The sequence below is a fragment of the Asterias rubens genome, chromosome 4 (genome assembly GCF_902459465.1).
Source record: "Asterias rubens chromosome 4, eAstRub1.3, whole genome shotgun sequence".
Lineage (NCBI taxonomy): Eukaryota > Metazoa > Echinodermata > Asteroidea > Forcipulatida > Asteriidae > Asterias > Asterias rubens.
The window spans coordinates 3217832-3232701 of NC_047065.1; the positions used below are offsets into that span (position 1 = coordinate 3217832).

Here is a 14870-nt window from a genome sequence, read left to right on the forward strand (position 1 = left end):
CATAAAGCTGTTTAACAGAAAATACTGCTTCGCAAATTTCTTTGCTAAGCGAAAATTGAGTGAGGCACCAGTCACAGCAATGTAAACTTAATGTAGTTTTGGCCGGCAACCTGTTTCTGTTGAGGAATAGTTCTTTTCTGCACTTAGCAAGTTGGTGTGCTTGCAGTCTTTTTGAAATTTGGCCTAGGGCAGACAGTAGTTGCATGTTTGCAAACGTTGATTTTTTTTATAGTGTACTAATATTGTGTTTCATGCCGTGTATAGGACATCTGTATATCGGCAGTGAAAGAGAAAGACATTGAGGCTAAACTCAAGGCAGTCATTGCTGAATGGAGCGCTCGTGATATCATCTTTGCTAACTTTAAGAACCGTGGAGAGCTTCTCCTCAGAGGTGACAACATCACTGAGATTATCAGCTTCATGGAAGATGGTTTGATGGTCTTAGGATCTCTACTGAGTAACAGGTAAGATACTCTTAAGTTAAAACTTCCTTCACTATAATGTGAAAGGGGTTGTAGTTACTTACTTTAATGGGAGACTTTTGGACGGTCCTTTTTCACAGTTCTCGCCAGACGTGCGCGCGCTCAGACCATGCGCGCAACACTGAGCACGTGCGCGCATCAGAGCCACCATGAGGTTAGGTTTGCAGTACAGGTGGTCGACAACTCAATATTTCGATCAGTGTGCTCTGATCTACTTCAGGAGAATGCTGGACTCTGTTGCTTAATGATTGACTTACCAGCAGCAAAGTCCAGCATTGCTGGTAGGTCACGACGTTTATTGCCAGAGTCCCGCTGCATGGTGTCCAGGACGCCCTCTCGATCTTTTACCATGTTGAGGCTCCCAGAGCAAAACTATTTGGGGAATCTCTTGTTTGCTTCTCCAGCAGTTCTCATTGAACCTCAGTCGCCTTTGGACTAAAGTCTGGTTCATACATGTACTTCCTACGAACGCGAAAGCGAAGCGAATTTTGAAGTCACAAGGCTGTTTTCGCAGAGAATGTTTCGCAGGAGTTGAACACAATTCAACCAATGCAAATTTGTGACCTCAATATTCGTATCGCATTCGCATTCGCAGGAAGTATGAACCGGGCTTTAGGTCTGCAATACCATAATTTTGACAGGAGTTTACTTATAAGGAATGTGTTATATTTGCCAGATACAACGCACCATTCAAGAAGAGTATTCAGCAATGGGTACAGAACCTGTCTAATACCAGTGAGATCATTGAGCAGTGGATGCAAGTACAGAATCTATGGGTTTATCTGGAAGCTGTGTTTGTTGGAGGAGACATCGCTAAACAGCTACCTAAGGTACGGAATTATTCAAATCAATAATTACTGATTGTTTTTAATTTGGCTCAACAAGTTTAGGGGCTTTATTTAGATGATCGCAGACCAGGACGAGTGACAGAAGGAAGAATGAATGAGACAAGAAATGTAGCCAGGGGCTACGCCAATAAGGGGAACGATAAGTTAACAGACAAATTTTGTATCATAATCACTTTCAAGCTAATCTAATTTTCATTTGTTTATTTCTTCCCTGCTTTCTTGTACAGGAAGCCAAACGTTTCTCCAACATCGACAAGTCCTGGGTGAAAATCATGGTTCGTGCTCATGAGAACACCAACGTCGTTCAGTGCTGCGTTGGGGATGAGTTCATGGGGCAGTTACTGCCTCATCTTCTAGAGCAACTGGAGCTGTGTCAGAAGTCACTCACAGGGTAAGGGTCAAGCATACAATTGCAACAAGTACATCAAGCAAAGTGCATGATTCCATTTTGAATGATGTTCACTAGATGTTGATTAAAAGTTGTTTTTCAACAGTTCATATTGAAGAAGTCATGTTTTGTGTTTCAAATTTCTTTGACTTGCAGTTACCTTGAGAAGAAACGTCTGTTGTTCCCAAGATTCTTCTTCGTCTCCGACCCCGCCCTTCTTGAGATCCTCGGTCAAGCTTCCGACTCTCACACCATCCAGGCTCATCTTCTTAGTATCTTTGATAATACTAAGATGGTGAAGTTTCACGAGAAGAGTTACGATCAAATCTTGGCTATCATCTCATCTGAAGGAGAGACTATTGAGGTAAGAGAATTAATGGCTTAACAAGATGACTAGTGCCTCATATTTAAGTAACTATTAGACTAGAAATATTCTGGCACGATATTCTTCCCTTCTTTAGTCTGAATTCTAGTTGTTATATTCCTTTGAAACATCTGAAAAAATTGTGAACGGTCGATTAAAGTCTACACCATGTGTACATGTAGGTCAGCCCCTTGTGCTCGATAAAATGTTCCAACCTTTTTTCAAAGAAACAAATATTATGCCTTATATATTTTGTTAGTTAAGGAATTGGTGTAAACCATATTAGGGAAACTGACTGGGTAACTTTAAAACAACTTGGGGTTGAACAAAGAAAAACCGACCTACAGATAAACGTGTCGGCACTCTACCACACACTGGCTCCCACTGGCTCATCTTCAAGCTGATGCTCAATGTCCACATAGCTCTTAATGGCAAGGCTCCCACTATATTTCTGAACTACTTCAAGTTTACACTCCGTCAAGGAATCTTCGATCCAGTTCCATGCTTCTACTCATTGAAGCCAAGTCTCGACACTCTTGGGGTGACAGGTCTTTTTCTTCAGCTGCGCCACACATCTGGAACTTTTTATCCAATATCTATGTTTGATCATTCTAACCTTTTCTCTTGTTACTCCTTTATCCCCTGCAGCTTGAGAAGCCAATTAAAGCTGAGGGTAACGTTGAGATCTGGCTGATGAATCTAATGATGATGTCTCAACGCTCTGTACACGGTGTCATCCGTACTGCTGCTCTAGCTGTGCAAGATTCCAGCTTTAACTTGATTGAATTCCTGAATTCCTACCCAGCTCAGGTATGTGATGCACTAATATTGTTGCCAGGTTTTGCCCCGAACTATTTCAGTATTAAGGAAGCTTGTCATTTATCTGGTTCACCAGCTTTTTCACCGGTCCATATTTAAAGTTTCCTTTAGACGGTGTAATTTACGCATACTTGTTATTTGGAACTTTAAAGTCTCCTGTCGATGACTACAGCAAGCTAGTCGAAATGTTGAGACCAATTAAGAACTCACCCCACGTTAGTGAAGTTAATAACGATAAGTTATCCACTAAAGCTAAAGTAGTAGTCCTGGCCGATTTCCTCCCATGCGCCCAGGTAGTAGTTTAAGAGCAGGACGGTTCTTTTCGGATCGAGAAGTTTCCAGAATTCAGAAGAATCCACTCCGCGGTAGCAAGACTCATAAGAACATATTCTACCTGGCAAGTAGATACACACATCATGTTGGTGTCACAGTTTAAATGGGCGTTAGTAAGTAGAACGGCTGCTGCTATTTCTATGTGTTTTCATAATATAAGGTTGTTATCATGAGTTAAATATCTTTTCTCGTTTGAATTAACAACCACTACCTTTGATTTTATACTAGGTCGGACTTCTAGGTATTCAGATGATCTGGACTCGTGATGCTCAGGAAGCGTTGACTAACGCTAAGTACGATCGCAAGGTGATGCAGCAAACCAACCAAGCATTCCTTGAGCTGCTGAATCTGCTGATCGAGCAGACGACACGCACCCTCTCTAAGGTGGAGAGAAGGAAGTTTGAGACTCTGATCACCATCCATGTGCATCAGAGAGACATCTTTGATGACCTGGTAAGGTTTTGTTTTTTACTCGTCAGTATTTCAGACGTCTCATGAGAAATGTCAGTTTGAATTTAATTTGTTAATGTGCAATATATTGATATACAGTATTGAATTTTTCAGTTTTATTAAATCATTAAGCAGAAACAAAAAAGGAACAAAAAGCATTTTTATACTTTACTCTTAGAATAACTTTGTATATTTAAGAAAAGGGTTTTGAAAGCTGTTTGAATTGATATAAGTTATTATACACATCATCTTTTGGAATCTTTGATCCAGTTCCATGCCTTTCCTTAATGAACCCAAGTCTCGACACTCCTGAGGTTACAGGTCTTTTTCTTCAGTTGCGCCACGCATCTGGAACTCTCTACCACTTCATCTTAGATCGTGTCTTTAGACCACATATTTCAAATCTCTTCTCAAAACTTATCTTATGTCTCAGGTTTTCAAGGACTAATTTAGTTGTGTCTGTTTTCTTTTGTTTTGTTTTTTGTTTACTGCGCCTTGAACACCCAGCAGGGTGGATATGTGTGCATTACAAATTTGTATTATTCTTGTTATAAAGGGATCGATATGTAGTATTAACACTACTTTTGTTTTGACCAGGTGAGAATGCACATTAAGACTCCCGCTGATTTTGAATGGTTGAAACAGACTCGTTTCTACTTTAATGAAGACAGTGATAAGATGTTGGTGTCCATCACCGATGTAGACTTCTTATATCAGAATGAGTTTCTTGGATGCACAGAACGTCTTGTCATCACTCCGCTAACAGACAGGTAAAACTCAAGGGTGAAATGTAGTGTACTTCAAGTCGTAATCATAATAATACTTATTATCTTCAAGTACGCGCTAATCCTCCAATCAGATTCGCAGAATGGAGTGGTGATAAAAACCTATATTGCACGGCTACTATCACTACCATGCGTCTTGTGTGTTCTATGTCACGCGCCAAATTTGCTTGAAGATAAATACGTTATCACACGTGAGTATTCCACTCGCGCTTGTGTGATAACTTATATTATCTTCCAGTATGCGATAATCCACCAATCAGATGCTCGAACTGGAGGGTGGTATAAAAAGCTATAACCTACTCCCAGTTTTTATATTGCACACTGCGTTTTGTGAGTGTTAATGCGTCACGCTCCGCATACGGACAGTGCACAGTGCAAAAATTACATTTTAAACTTTGCGTGGCATGCTGTGAAATTTTAAACTTTGCGCGTTGCACGTGAGACAGGAAGTTAGATTCGGCCTCGTTGGATATGGGACGCAGAAGCGCTATATTTTTCCATATTCACTTGCGCTTGTGTGATAACTTATACAGATCAGTTCTACCATAATATACAAAGAACAAAGCGTCTGACTTTAAAAGGGATGAAACAAAATAGATACACAAAAGGGGACAAAACAAATTAAACGATGCACTGTAACCAGGAGAAAAATTAAAAAACAAGAGTAATCTGAGAATAGGAAGGTCTTGAGGGAACGCTTGAACACGGACACAGCTTCCACTTGTCTCAGATCAAGTTGTAATTGGTTTAAGTGTTTTTTTTTAAAGTAAGGGATTGTCATTAGCAAGATATGTAGCAATTTTCTCTACAGTAAAATTGTTGTTTTTGGATATTTTATTGGGGTCCTTCTCTTTGCACTTATGAGATATAGGCCTGTATGCTTCGCTTTTTTGAAAGGGCAAGGGCACCAAGGCACTTTCTCGTTGGTAAAGGAGATATTGTAAATTTCTACTGGAATATTTCAAGGGCAGAAAGCGATGACCGGGGGCATGGAGGCAGTCTTCTTCATTGCCTCTGTGAAGTGTCAGGCCTGAAGATAATCTTTACACCAAAAACAATACTTTAATTGAAGTTTCAAAACGAATAAAAATGCCATTGGTGATATTTGTTCTAGATGTTACATCACTTTGTCTCAGGCTCTGGGTATGAGCATGGGTGGTGCCCCGGCCGGCCCTGCCGGCACCGGTAAGACAGAGACAACTAAAGACATGGGTAGAGCATTAGGCAAGTACGTCGTCGTCTTCAATTGCTCCGATCAGATGGACTACCGAGGCCTCGGTCGTATCTACAAGGGACTCGCACAGTCCGGTAGCTGGGGATGCTTTGATGAGTTCAATCGAATTGACTTACCGGTGCTTTCGGTGGCAGCGCAGCAGATTGCTATTGTCCTGACGGCGAAGAAGGAGCGTAAGAAGAGGTTCGTCTTCACGGATGGTGACATGGTGGATCTCAATCCAGAGTTTGGTCTCTTTCTGACGATGGTAAATACATATAAAATTTATCTTTGTTGTAAATTGGATTGAAATTATAATTACCCTAAATGTCAAGTGTTTTTTTAGGGCACTACACAAACTGAAAGTAGCAACATTTGTAATTTGTGAATGAATTTGTTGCTACCAACAAAAACTTATAAAGCAGAAACACGGACATCGACATTACTGATAGAACATAAACTCTGCACAGCACAGAGAGCCATGGAGAGCCATGTACATATCTCAATTAGCGACAGGATTAAATGCACAAAAATACAAAACTGGAATAATAGACATCATCAGGAAAATATAACAAGCTTAATTGACACGGGCTGGACACCCTGCCCCCCAAAAATGACAATAAATAGGTGGACAACAAGATTTATGGATTGGCAACCAAGGACAGGAAAAAGAAAAAGAGGTAGACAGCGAAGAAGATGGAGAGTTGACATCAGGGTATATGCGGGAACATCATGGACCAGAACTGCGAGAAATAGAAACGAATGGCATTTTTCATGAACTGCTAGCAATAGAAACGAATGGCAATTTATTATACGGGACACATCGTACACTGGAATATCTTTACAGTTTACCTTCTTTTCCCAATAAATTCTGACTTTTTTCTTCTTCACCTCATTAGAACCCAGGTTACGCCGGTCGTCAGGAGCTCCCCGAGAACCTCAAGATCAACTTCCGTACAGTGGCCATGATGGTACCGGATCGACAGATCATCATCCGTGTCAAGCTAGCTAGCTGTGGTTTCATGGAGAATATTATCCTGGCGCGCAAGTTCTATACTCTGTACAAGCTGTGCGAGGAGCAGCTGACTAAACAGGTACAAGCATCTTATGTCAAATTTCTCTTTTCTTAATTCTGGTTCTAAAGAGAGTTTATAATGAGGAGAATACAGTGTAAATGTTTGAATCAGTATCCTCTGCTCATCATCACATTTGTTGTCTTTTTTTTTTTTTTTTTCTAAGACATTTATGTCCATTCCAACAAATAATAAAAAATAACAAGAACAAAGAACAGTCTTGAGGAGAATTGGAAATGGGGGCGTAGCCAGAAAAGCCAAAAGCTTGTGGAAGGCATGCCCAGGCAAACTAAATCACAAATTAACTGAACATTAAACATGTATAGTGATAGGTTTGATATTTAACTGAGAAAGACTAGACTCTGTGTGAGCTATAGATAAATCTTGTTAACCTGTTGCGTTTGACAGGAAAGTAGTTGGCAGACGTCTGTCGCGGACGACAATGTCAAGTTTAGATGCATCCATGACAGGAAAGGTCCCCACTAATATGATTCTAAAATATGCAGACGCATATTATGTCTTGAATTGGATGCAATGCTTTCATTGGAGTATATTGAGTAATGACATCTTAATTATTGTCTTTATAGGTTCATTATGACTTTGGTCTGCGTAACATCTTATCTGTGCTACGTACCCTTGGAGCATCTAAACGAGCCAACCCTACAGACAGTGAGAGTACGATTGTCATGCGTGTACTCAGAGATATGAACCTCTCTAAACTGGTAAGTTTAGCTTTTATAGCGTCATAATAGACTCCTACTTTTTATTTTCACAATTGATTATTAAGCGGTATGTTAGCTTTGTGTGTATGAACCATTTGTATCACTCTGGAATGACACAAGACAAATGTACTAATGAATATTCATATATATATATATTTCATGCATCTTTTTGGTACAAAAGGAAACTCTACTAAGGGAATAAAAGAGTGGTGGTGGTGAGTTCTTAAATGGCCATTTCAAACCGGCAGGGTCGTTGCCTTTAAAAGGTTTTAAAATCGGCCATTTAAGATTAAGTCACTACCCTTTTATTCCCATTCATAATGCGAATTTTCAAAGTTTGTACATTTAAAAAAAAGAAAAAAAGATAGCGATCCACTTAAGTAAATTGGGGATACATGAGCAACATGGAAGCCAGCCAGTCTAAATTAGCTCCAGCTAAGTCTTTATCAGACGTTTAAACACCCCACTTGACTACTCTCCACCAATAGGTATTTATGAATACAGTGTTAATAGTAGACTTACCAACCATTGTAATAATGAATATTCATATCTATTTCATGCATATTCAGGTGGATGAGGATGAGCCGCTGTTCTTGTCACTCATTAATGATCTGTTTCCGGGAATCACATTAGACAAGGCTGGATACCCTGAGTTAGAGACGGCCATAACGCTGAGAGTGGAAGAGGCTGGACTTATTAACCATCCCCCATGGTGTCTCAAACTTATTCAGGTAAGGTCTCCATTCTTACATCAAGATTGAGTGGATCTTAAAGGCACTGGGGTCGGCTTCTGAAGAACTTGGGACTAGTCCTAACTTAGCCTATGAGATATTGGAAACTTAAGGCTTGCCCTAAGTTAGGATGAGTGACTCGACCTAATTCGAGATGAGACTAGTCTTAACTCTTTGTGAAATCCACCGCTGGACATGTTTGGTAATTGAGACCAGTTCAATTGGTCATTGAACCAAAACAGTTGCTGGCAGTGTAAGCACTTTATGTAATCCACCATATACATAAACTGACAAACCTGTAGAAGTTTGAGATTAATCGGACATCTGGGTCACGAGAGAATAGTGAAAAACCGATTACAAATTTTGCATTGCATCGATGCCAAAATAAAAATGAATAAAACGCTCACTGAGCGATAAACTCCAAACGCGAAGTTTATTAATTTATTTCTCATCAAATATGACATTTCAGACAGAAATATTTCAAGGGATGTTTTCAACTATCATCATTAGACCTTGTAAGTTTCATGTAAATCTGTGATCGTCACGATTTTTATGTTTCTTACCAAATCTGTAACGTTCCTTTAAACAGGAAAGTTTTTAGATGTTTTATGAAAACTTTAAATGATTCAGCTGAACGTACTTAGTTAACTCAAACGAAATGCTCCCTGAAAATATCTTTTCATATTATCAATGTAAATGAAAGCACCAAACTCAAGCTCTGGTGTTTCTGTTCAGTAGAGCCCCCGGTTGTGACACTTGTGTCCCTAAGCAAGACACTCAACTATAATTGCTTCTCTCCACCCAGAAGTTAAATGGGTTCTTGTGATTGATTAAGCTTAGTAGCGCATATTTGTTGCACAGGCTATATAACTCCCCACCAGGGAGCTGAGATGGTTTTAGGGATGAATTAAATGGCCAGGAGTAATCATGTTGGAAGCGCTTTGAGATGCCCTTCAGGTGCTATATAAAAACTAGTTGTTATTATTATTAATGTTGAACCCTCTTTATTTCATCAGCTATTTGAAACTCAACGAGTCCGTCACGGCATGATGGCTCTAGGACCATCCGGTGCAGGTAAAACCTGTTGTATTCACATGTTGATGAAGGCCATGTCGGACTGTGGTGAGCCTCATAGGGAGATGAGAATGAACCCTAAGGCCATCACGGCACCTCAGATGTTTGGCCGTTTGGATGTCGCTACCAATGACTGGACGGATGGAATCTTCTCTACACTGTGGAGACGAACACTCAGGGCGAAGAAAGGTGAGAGTTGAATACTCCCCCAATCTCAATCGTTGTACACTCTTCTGGTTTAGTAGTGCAAAAAAATGGGACTTAGTCAAAATTCAGAGAATTGCTAAGCAGTTTGGCAAGATCTTTAGGGTAGAGAAACAGGACATAAGTGAAACCTGTCATGATTCTTTTTTTTTAAATTATGGCTAAGGAAATTTTAATCCATGAAACTCATTGATGATAAAAATTCAGATGATGTCTGGTAGGAGGCTGAGAAGTCTGAAGTACAGAAGGAATAGACATTTAAACTCTTTTCTACCACATTGTATTCGTATTTTTAACGGCAGCCATACAATTTTTCTCATGTTCTATCTTGGTTTTTTTTTAAGAAAGTAAAATTTGGGATATGCCCTTGTGTAAATACAGTGTTAAGTTTCAGTGTATGAAAACTTATAGCATTCGAGAAAGACTCTCCTGGAGTCCAAACATCGGCGCATCTCAATTCTTGCATAATCTTTTTCGAAAATGCCTTTGAGAAAGACTCTGCTAAGATAAAAACATTGAGCCGTTACAACTTTTGGTATTGTTCTTTATATATATAGGGTTCTTGTGGTTGGTTTAGCTTAGTGCGCTACATATTTGGCGGCACAGGCTGTATACTCCCTAGGGAGTTGAGATGATTGAAGGAATGAAATGGCCCAGTGATCAGGGGTAATAATGTTGGAAGCGCTTAAGACATACGACATAAGACATAAGAAAACTTTATTGATCTTCAAAAAAAGAAATTGCATTGCTCACACAAGTTTTTAAAAACACACCAAATGTGAAAATGTAACAACAGGCAGATACAAAAATAGCACAAGATACACGCACAAGGATTTAAGAATAAAAAACATATATGCCGACAGGCCATAGCTTTGAGACATGGTGTATAAAGCGCTATATAAAAACTGGACATTATTGTTATTATTATTACAAAGTTATAAAATAAGAAAACTCATTTATTTGTGTTTTTTTTTACTTTTCAGGGGAGCATGTGTGGCTTGTACTTGATGGACCCGTGGATGCTATCTGGATTGAGAATCTGAACTCTGTCTTAGACGACAACAAGACATTGACTCTAGCTAATGGTGACCGAATCCCCATGGCTCCGAACTGTAAGATTGTCTTTGAGCCTCATAACATTGACAATGCCTCACCCGCTACAGTTTCCCGTAACGGTATGGTGTACATGAGCTCTTCAGGTCTCAACTGGAAACCAATTCTGGATGTAAGTTATTTTTTAGTTGAAACACATTTTATTAGGAAGTTTGTGTAATGCAGAGGAAAACCAAATCCAAACTATAAGTTGCGGAACACACACACCCCGTAAAGGCACTGGAAAACTTTGGTAAATGTCAAAGACTAGAATCCCAACATATGCATGAAGTAACAAACCTGTGCAAATTTTGACTCGATGGTCATCGAAGTTGCAAGAAAACAAAGAAGGAAAAAAACCACCCTTGTTGCACAAATTGGTGTGCTTTCAGATGCTTTAAAAAGACTTCAAGCCTGTTTTGAAGTCTTTTTCAAATTCAAATATTTTAATGAGAAATAACATCTTTCTCGAAAACTACGTGACTTCAGAGAGGGAGCCGTTTCTCACAATGTTTTATACTATCAACAGCTCTCCATTGAGAATTGGTAATTACCAATAGTGTCCAGGGCTTTTTAACACATTCCTTTCTTCTAAACAGTGCACAGCTGTATTTTTAGTGCTTCACTCTTATAATTTTTTGTTCTTTATTTTATCTATTTATTGTCTATGTCATTTTCAGGGATGGCTGATGAGGCGTAACATGCAGGAAGCTGAGATCATACGCAATCTCTTTGAGAAATCCTTCCCTCAAATCTACACCTACGCCCTGCAGAACTTGATCTTCAAGATGGATGTCTTGGAGTGCATGACGATAGCGCAGGTGAGAAATAAAACAAGAATCGCGTCTCCCGAATTCTAGAAATCTACTCTGCGGTAGTAGAATATAAAGCAATACAATGTAGGGTGTCATGGCCGAGTGGTGAAGAGCATCGAATTTAAGCTCTGTTGTTACAGTCATCAGAGCGTTGGTTGGAATCCTGGTCGTGGCATTTGTGTCATTGAGCAAGAATCTTAACTATACTTGCTTCTCTCCACCCAGGAGTAAATGGGTACCTGTGAGGGCAGAGATGGTTCTTGTGATTGATTTGAATCATACCGTTACTCAATGTAAAAACTATTAGAACGCGTTCAGATGCATAACTGTGAGCGTCAATGCAATTATGACCCTTCATGAAACAGCCCGACAACTTGACAGAAAGTGGAAACTCTCAAAATTCTGTTAGAGTCTTTTTTTTAAATAGATTTTCCCGCTTTTTAACAAAATGGCCTTTATGAATTGGAATAAAAGAGTTGGTGACTCGGTCTTAAATGGCCATCGCAGGGTCATTGCCATGCGATAAAAGATCGAGCCGTCAGCTCTGTCTTTTATCTTTTATTGTTGCCTACTCTTTTTTTCTCTTTATGTATAACTTCAAGGAGACATTATTTGCATTTATGGTCATTACTAATGTTCAAGATTTTAATTATTCCATTTTCATCTACTTCCCTTCCATCTCCTAGGCCATCAACCTTCTTCAAGGACTCATACCGAATAAAGATGAGAAAGATAGTTCAGGCTGCGCCCCGGACCATCTGGAGAAACTCTACGTCTTTGTGGTCATGTGGAGTGTAGGTGCCATACTGGAGTTGGAAGACCGTAGTAAGATGCAAGATTTCATTGTGAATCACGATGAATTTAAGCTCAATCTACCGACGTTAACCCCGGGCACGGAGGAAACCATCTTTGATTACTTCGTGGACCACGATGGTGAGTCAAGAAAATCAGTTGTTTTCATGACATTTTACTTAGAAACAAAACTATTGATTACAAGTGTATTCTTGAAATATGTGCTTGAAAAACAAAAACTTTTTTTGAGACTTTTAAAGTCTAAAAAATTGCATGCCATAAAGAAATATCATGAAATCACTGGGTGGTATGCGTTCCTGAAAGCTTATTACGATATTTAGTTTTTCAAACCACAAGGGTCAGTGACCCATAATATTTACTATCTGAAACAAAAAGTCGCATCCCCTTTTAAGGTGATCCCCTGGCTGCCGCTTCCCAGGTTGTATCGTAATTTGGGTATGATCCCTGGGTACATGGTTGTTAACGGTTGTATGGCTTCTGACTGGCACCCCCGAACAAAGATATTGGTAAAATAGGGACACCGCCAACATAGGGCTAGATAGCTCAGTTGGTAGAGCGCCGGCACGTTAATCTGGAGGTTGTTGGTCTGAGTTTCCCCAAAAAATCTTTGCTCAACCCCAAATTTGTTTAATGCTTTGTTTTGTACTTGTTCTTATTATTGTTGAGGTTGAATAAATAATAATTATAATTAAACAAGATTTTTATTTTATTTTATAGGTACATGGAAACACTGGAGCACTAGAGTAGAGGATTGGATTTATCCATCAGACTCGACACCAGAGTATGGTTCTATCCTCGTACCCAATGTAGACAACGTAAGAACAGACTTCCTCATCCATACCGTGGCCAAACAAAGCAAGGTAAGTGCTGATTGGTAGTAAGCCCGGGGGACTAGAGAAATTTACCACTACTGACTTGTTTCTTCTCACAATATAAGAAGGGGTACGTTGATAAAATCTGAACAAGAGTAAAAAACATTTCATTGCAAAGGAAGTACTATAAAACTTATCCTCAAATCACAAACCCGTAAAAAAGGTTGTTGATGAAAAAAAATATTATTATGGGCAGAAATATCGGGATATGATCGTCCAAAAAGCAATTCTACGAATCTTAATTTTTTTTTTTTTTTTTTTGACATTTCAAAAATTATGTGCATTTTTACATGTGGGATAGTGAAAAAACTTGCGGGCGACCCAAAGTACCGGGCGGGAAAAAAGGAGGAAAAAATTTAAAAAGTTACATGGTGTAATATAATATGATCAACATTGTTTTAGCTGTGAATCTGATGTGTGGTTTTTCTTGTTGGTTTCTTGCAGCCTATCTTACTGATCGGTGAGCAGGGTACAGCCAAGACTGTCATGATCAAAGGATATATGTCAAAATATAACCCAGAAGAACACATGGGAAAGAGCTTCAACTTCTCTTCGGCAACGACACCTCTTATGTTTCAGGTAATTACAGTGCGGCTTTGTACAATTTAAGAAGACGATCAGAGCATACTGATCTAAACATCGAGTTAAAACCAACGGTTCTTTTCAGAACCACCCCAACTCATTAGAGGTAGTCATTACATGGTGTTATACCGCAAACCTTTTTATATCGTATTTCCATCGTGCAAAGTTTCAAATCCTACCTAGTTTACAACTGACTAGAACTATGTTTTCATCTAGAAAGGGTTGCCTTGTATTATGTGCCTAGTTGTGGTTGAAATGTATTAACCATTATTTCAAGAACCCCGAAACATGTTTAAATTGAAGAAAAAGAGATTGTAATAAAAATGGTACAACACATAATTTGAGACATTCCACCACTCTCTGCTACTGTTGCTCATCGCAGAGTCCGTTTTGCTGGCCACTCTTTTTGTGCTAAAGACAAGGTCGTACCTGATGTGTTATATTAGAGACTGCTGTGTCCTAATAGAGGACGCAGACCTCTCAGCTACAACGGTAGAGATGCAGAGTCTGAAAATATGACCTTCCAAACATGATGATGGACAGACACCTCTGGCGTGATGTTGTGAATGGAATCTTGGTTGTGACGGCTTAATGATGAACAACGATAACAACACAGTGGAAGCTCAAATGAAAACTTAATATTGAATTTGTTAATGAGAAAAGGATCATTTCGATCACAACAACGTACTGCTAATTTCGCTTCTACACTAGCTACTGTCCCACAATTCTAATCACTGTTGAACAAATACTTATTTTGTATACCATGATATCCCATTGCAGAGAACCATAGAGAGTTATGTCGACAAACGCATGGGAAACACATTCGGCCCTCCGGCAGGCAAAAAGATGACTGTGTTTGTTGATGATATCAACATGCCAATCATCAACGAGTGGGGAGATCAGGTAAGGAAAACACATTCTTGTAGAAAAGTGTAGACTCATATTTCAGGTGGAATTTTAAAATGAATGAAGATGAATGTAATATAAATTTACCTGTAGAAGTTTCAGGTTCTCTAGTCATCAAGTTGTTGCGGGGAAAAAAGTAAAAATCACAGAGCAATGATTTCAGGAGAGTCGCGTAAATCCATTTTACATGCTAAAATAATTTTCGTCTCCTGAGACAAAAAGCATTTTTTTGTGAAATTGTTTGACTAATTTCTCAAAAACTACAGCACATTCGTTGGTATTTTAAGGGAAGCTTTCTACCATC

At 39.2% G+C, this 14870-nt stretch overlaps 1 protein-coding gene across 1 annotated transcript in view; it reads left to right on the plus strand.

Moving 5' to 3' along the window:
* Positions 1–14870, plus strand: part of LOC117288804 (dynein heavy chain 5, axonemal-like) — a 75959-nt gene that overhangs the window by 31887 nt on the left and 29202 nt on the right. The window contains exons 27-44 of the mRNA XM_033769647.1: positions 265–464; positions 1159–1312; positions 1558–1721; positions 1875–2082; positions 2731–2892; positions 3463–3687; positions 4282–4454; positions 5584–5950; positions 6582–6776; positions 7343–7477; positions 8047–8208; positions 9225–9471; positions 10470–10711; positions 11259–11399; positions 12080–12326; positions 12924–13066; positions 13523–13657; positions 14441–14563. Of these exons, the coding sequence (XP_033625538.1) occupies positions 265–464; positions 1159–1312; positions 1558–1721; positions 1875–2082; positions 2731–2892; positions 3463–3687; positions 4282–4454; positions 5584–5950; positions 6582–6776; positions 7343–7477; positions 8047–8208; positions 9225–9471; positions 10470–10711; positions 11259–11399; positions 12080–12326; positions 12924–13066; positions 13523–13657; positions 14441–14563 (3423 nt within the window). The remainder of the gene's footprint in view (positions 1–264; positions 465–1158; positions 1313–1557; positions 1722–1874; positions 2083–2730; positions 2893–3462; positions 3688–4281; positions 4455–5583; positions 5951–6581; positions 6777–7342; positions 7478–8046; positions 8209–9224; positions 9472–10469; positions 10712–11258; positions 11400–12079; positions 12327–12923; positions 13067–13522; positions 13658–14440; positions 14564–14870) is intronic.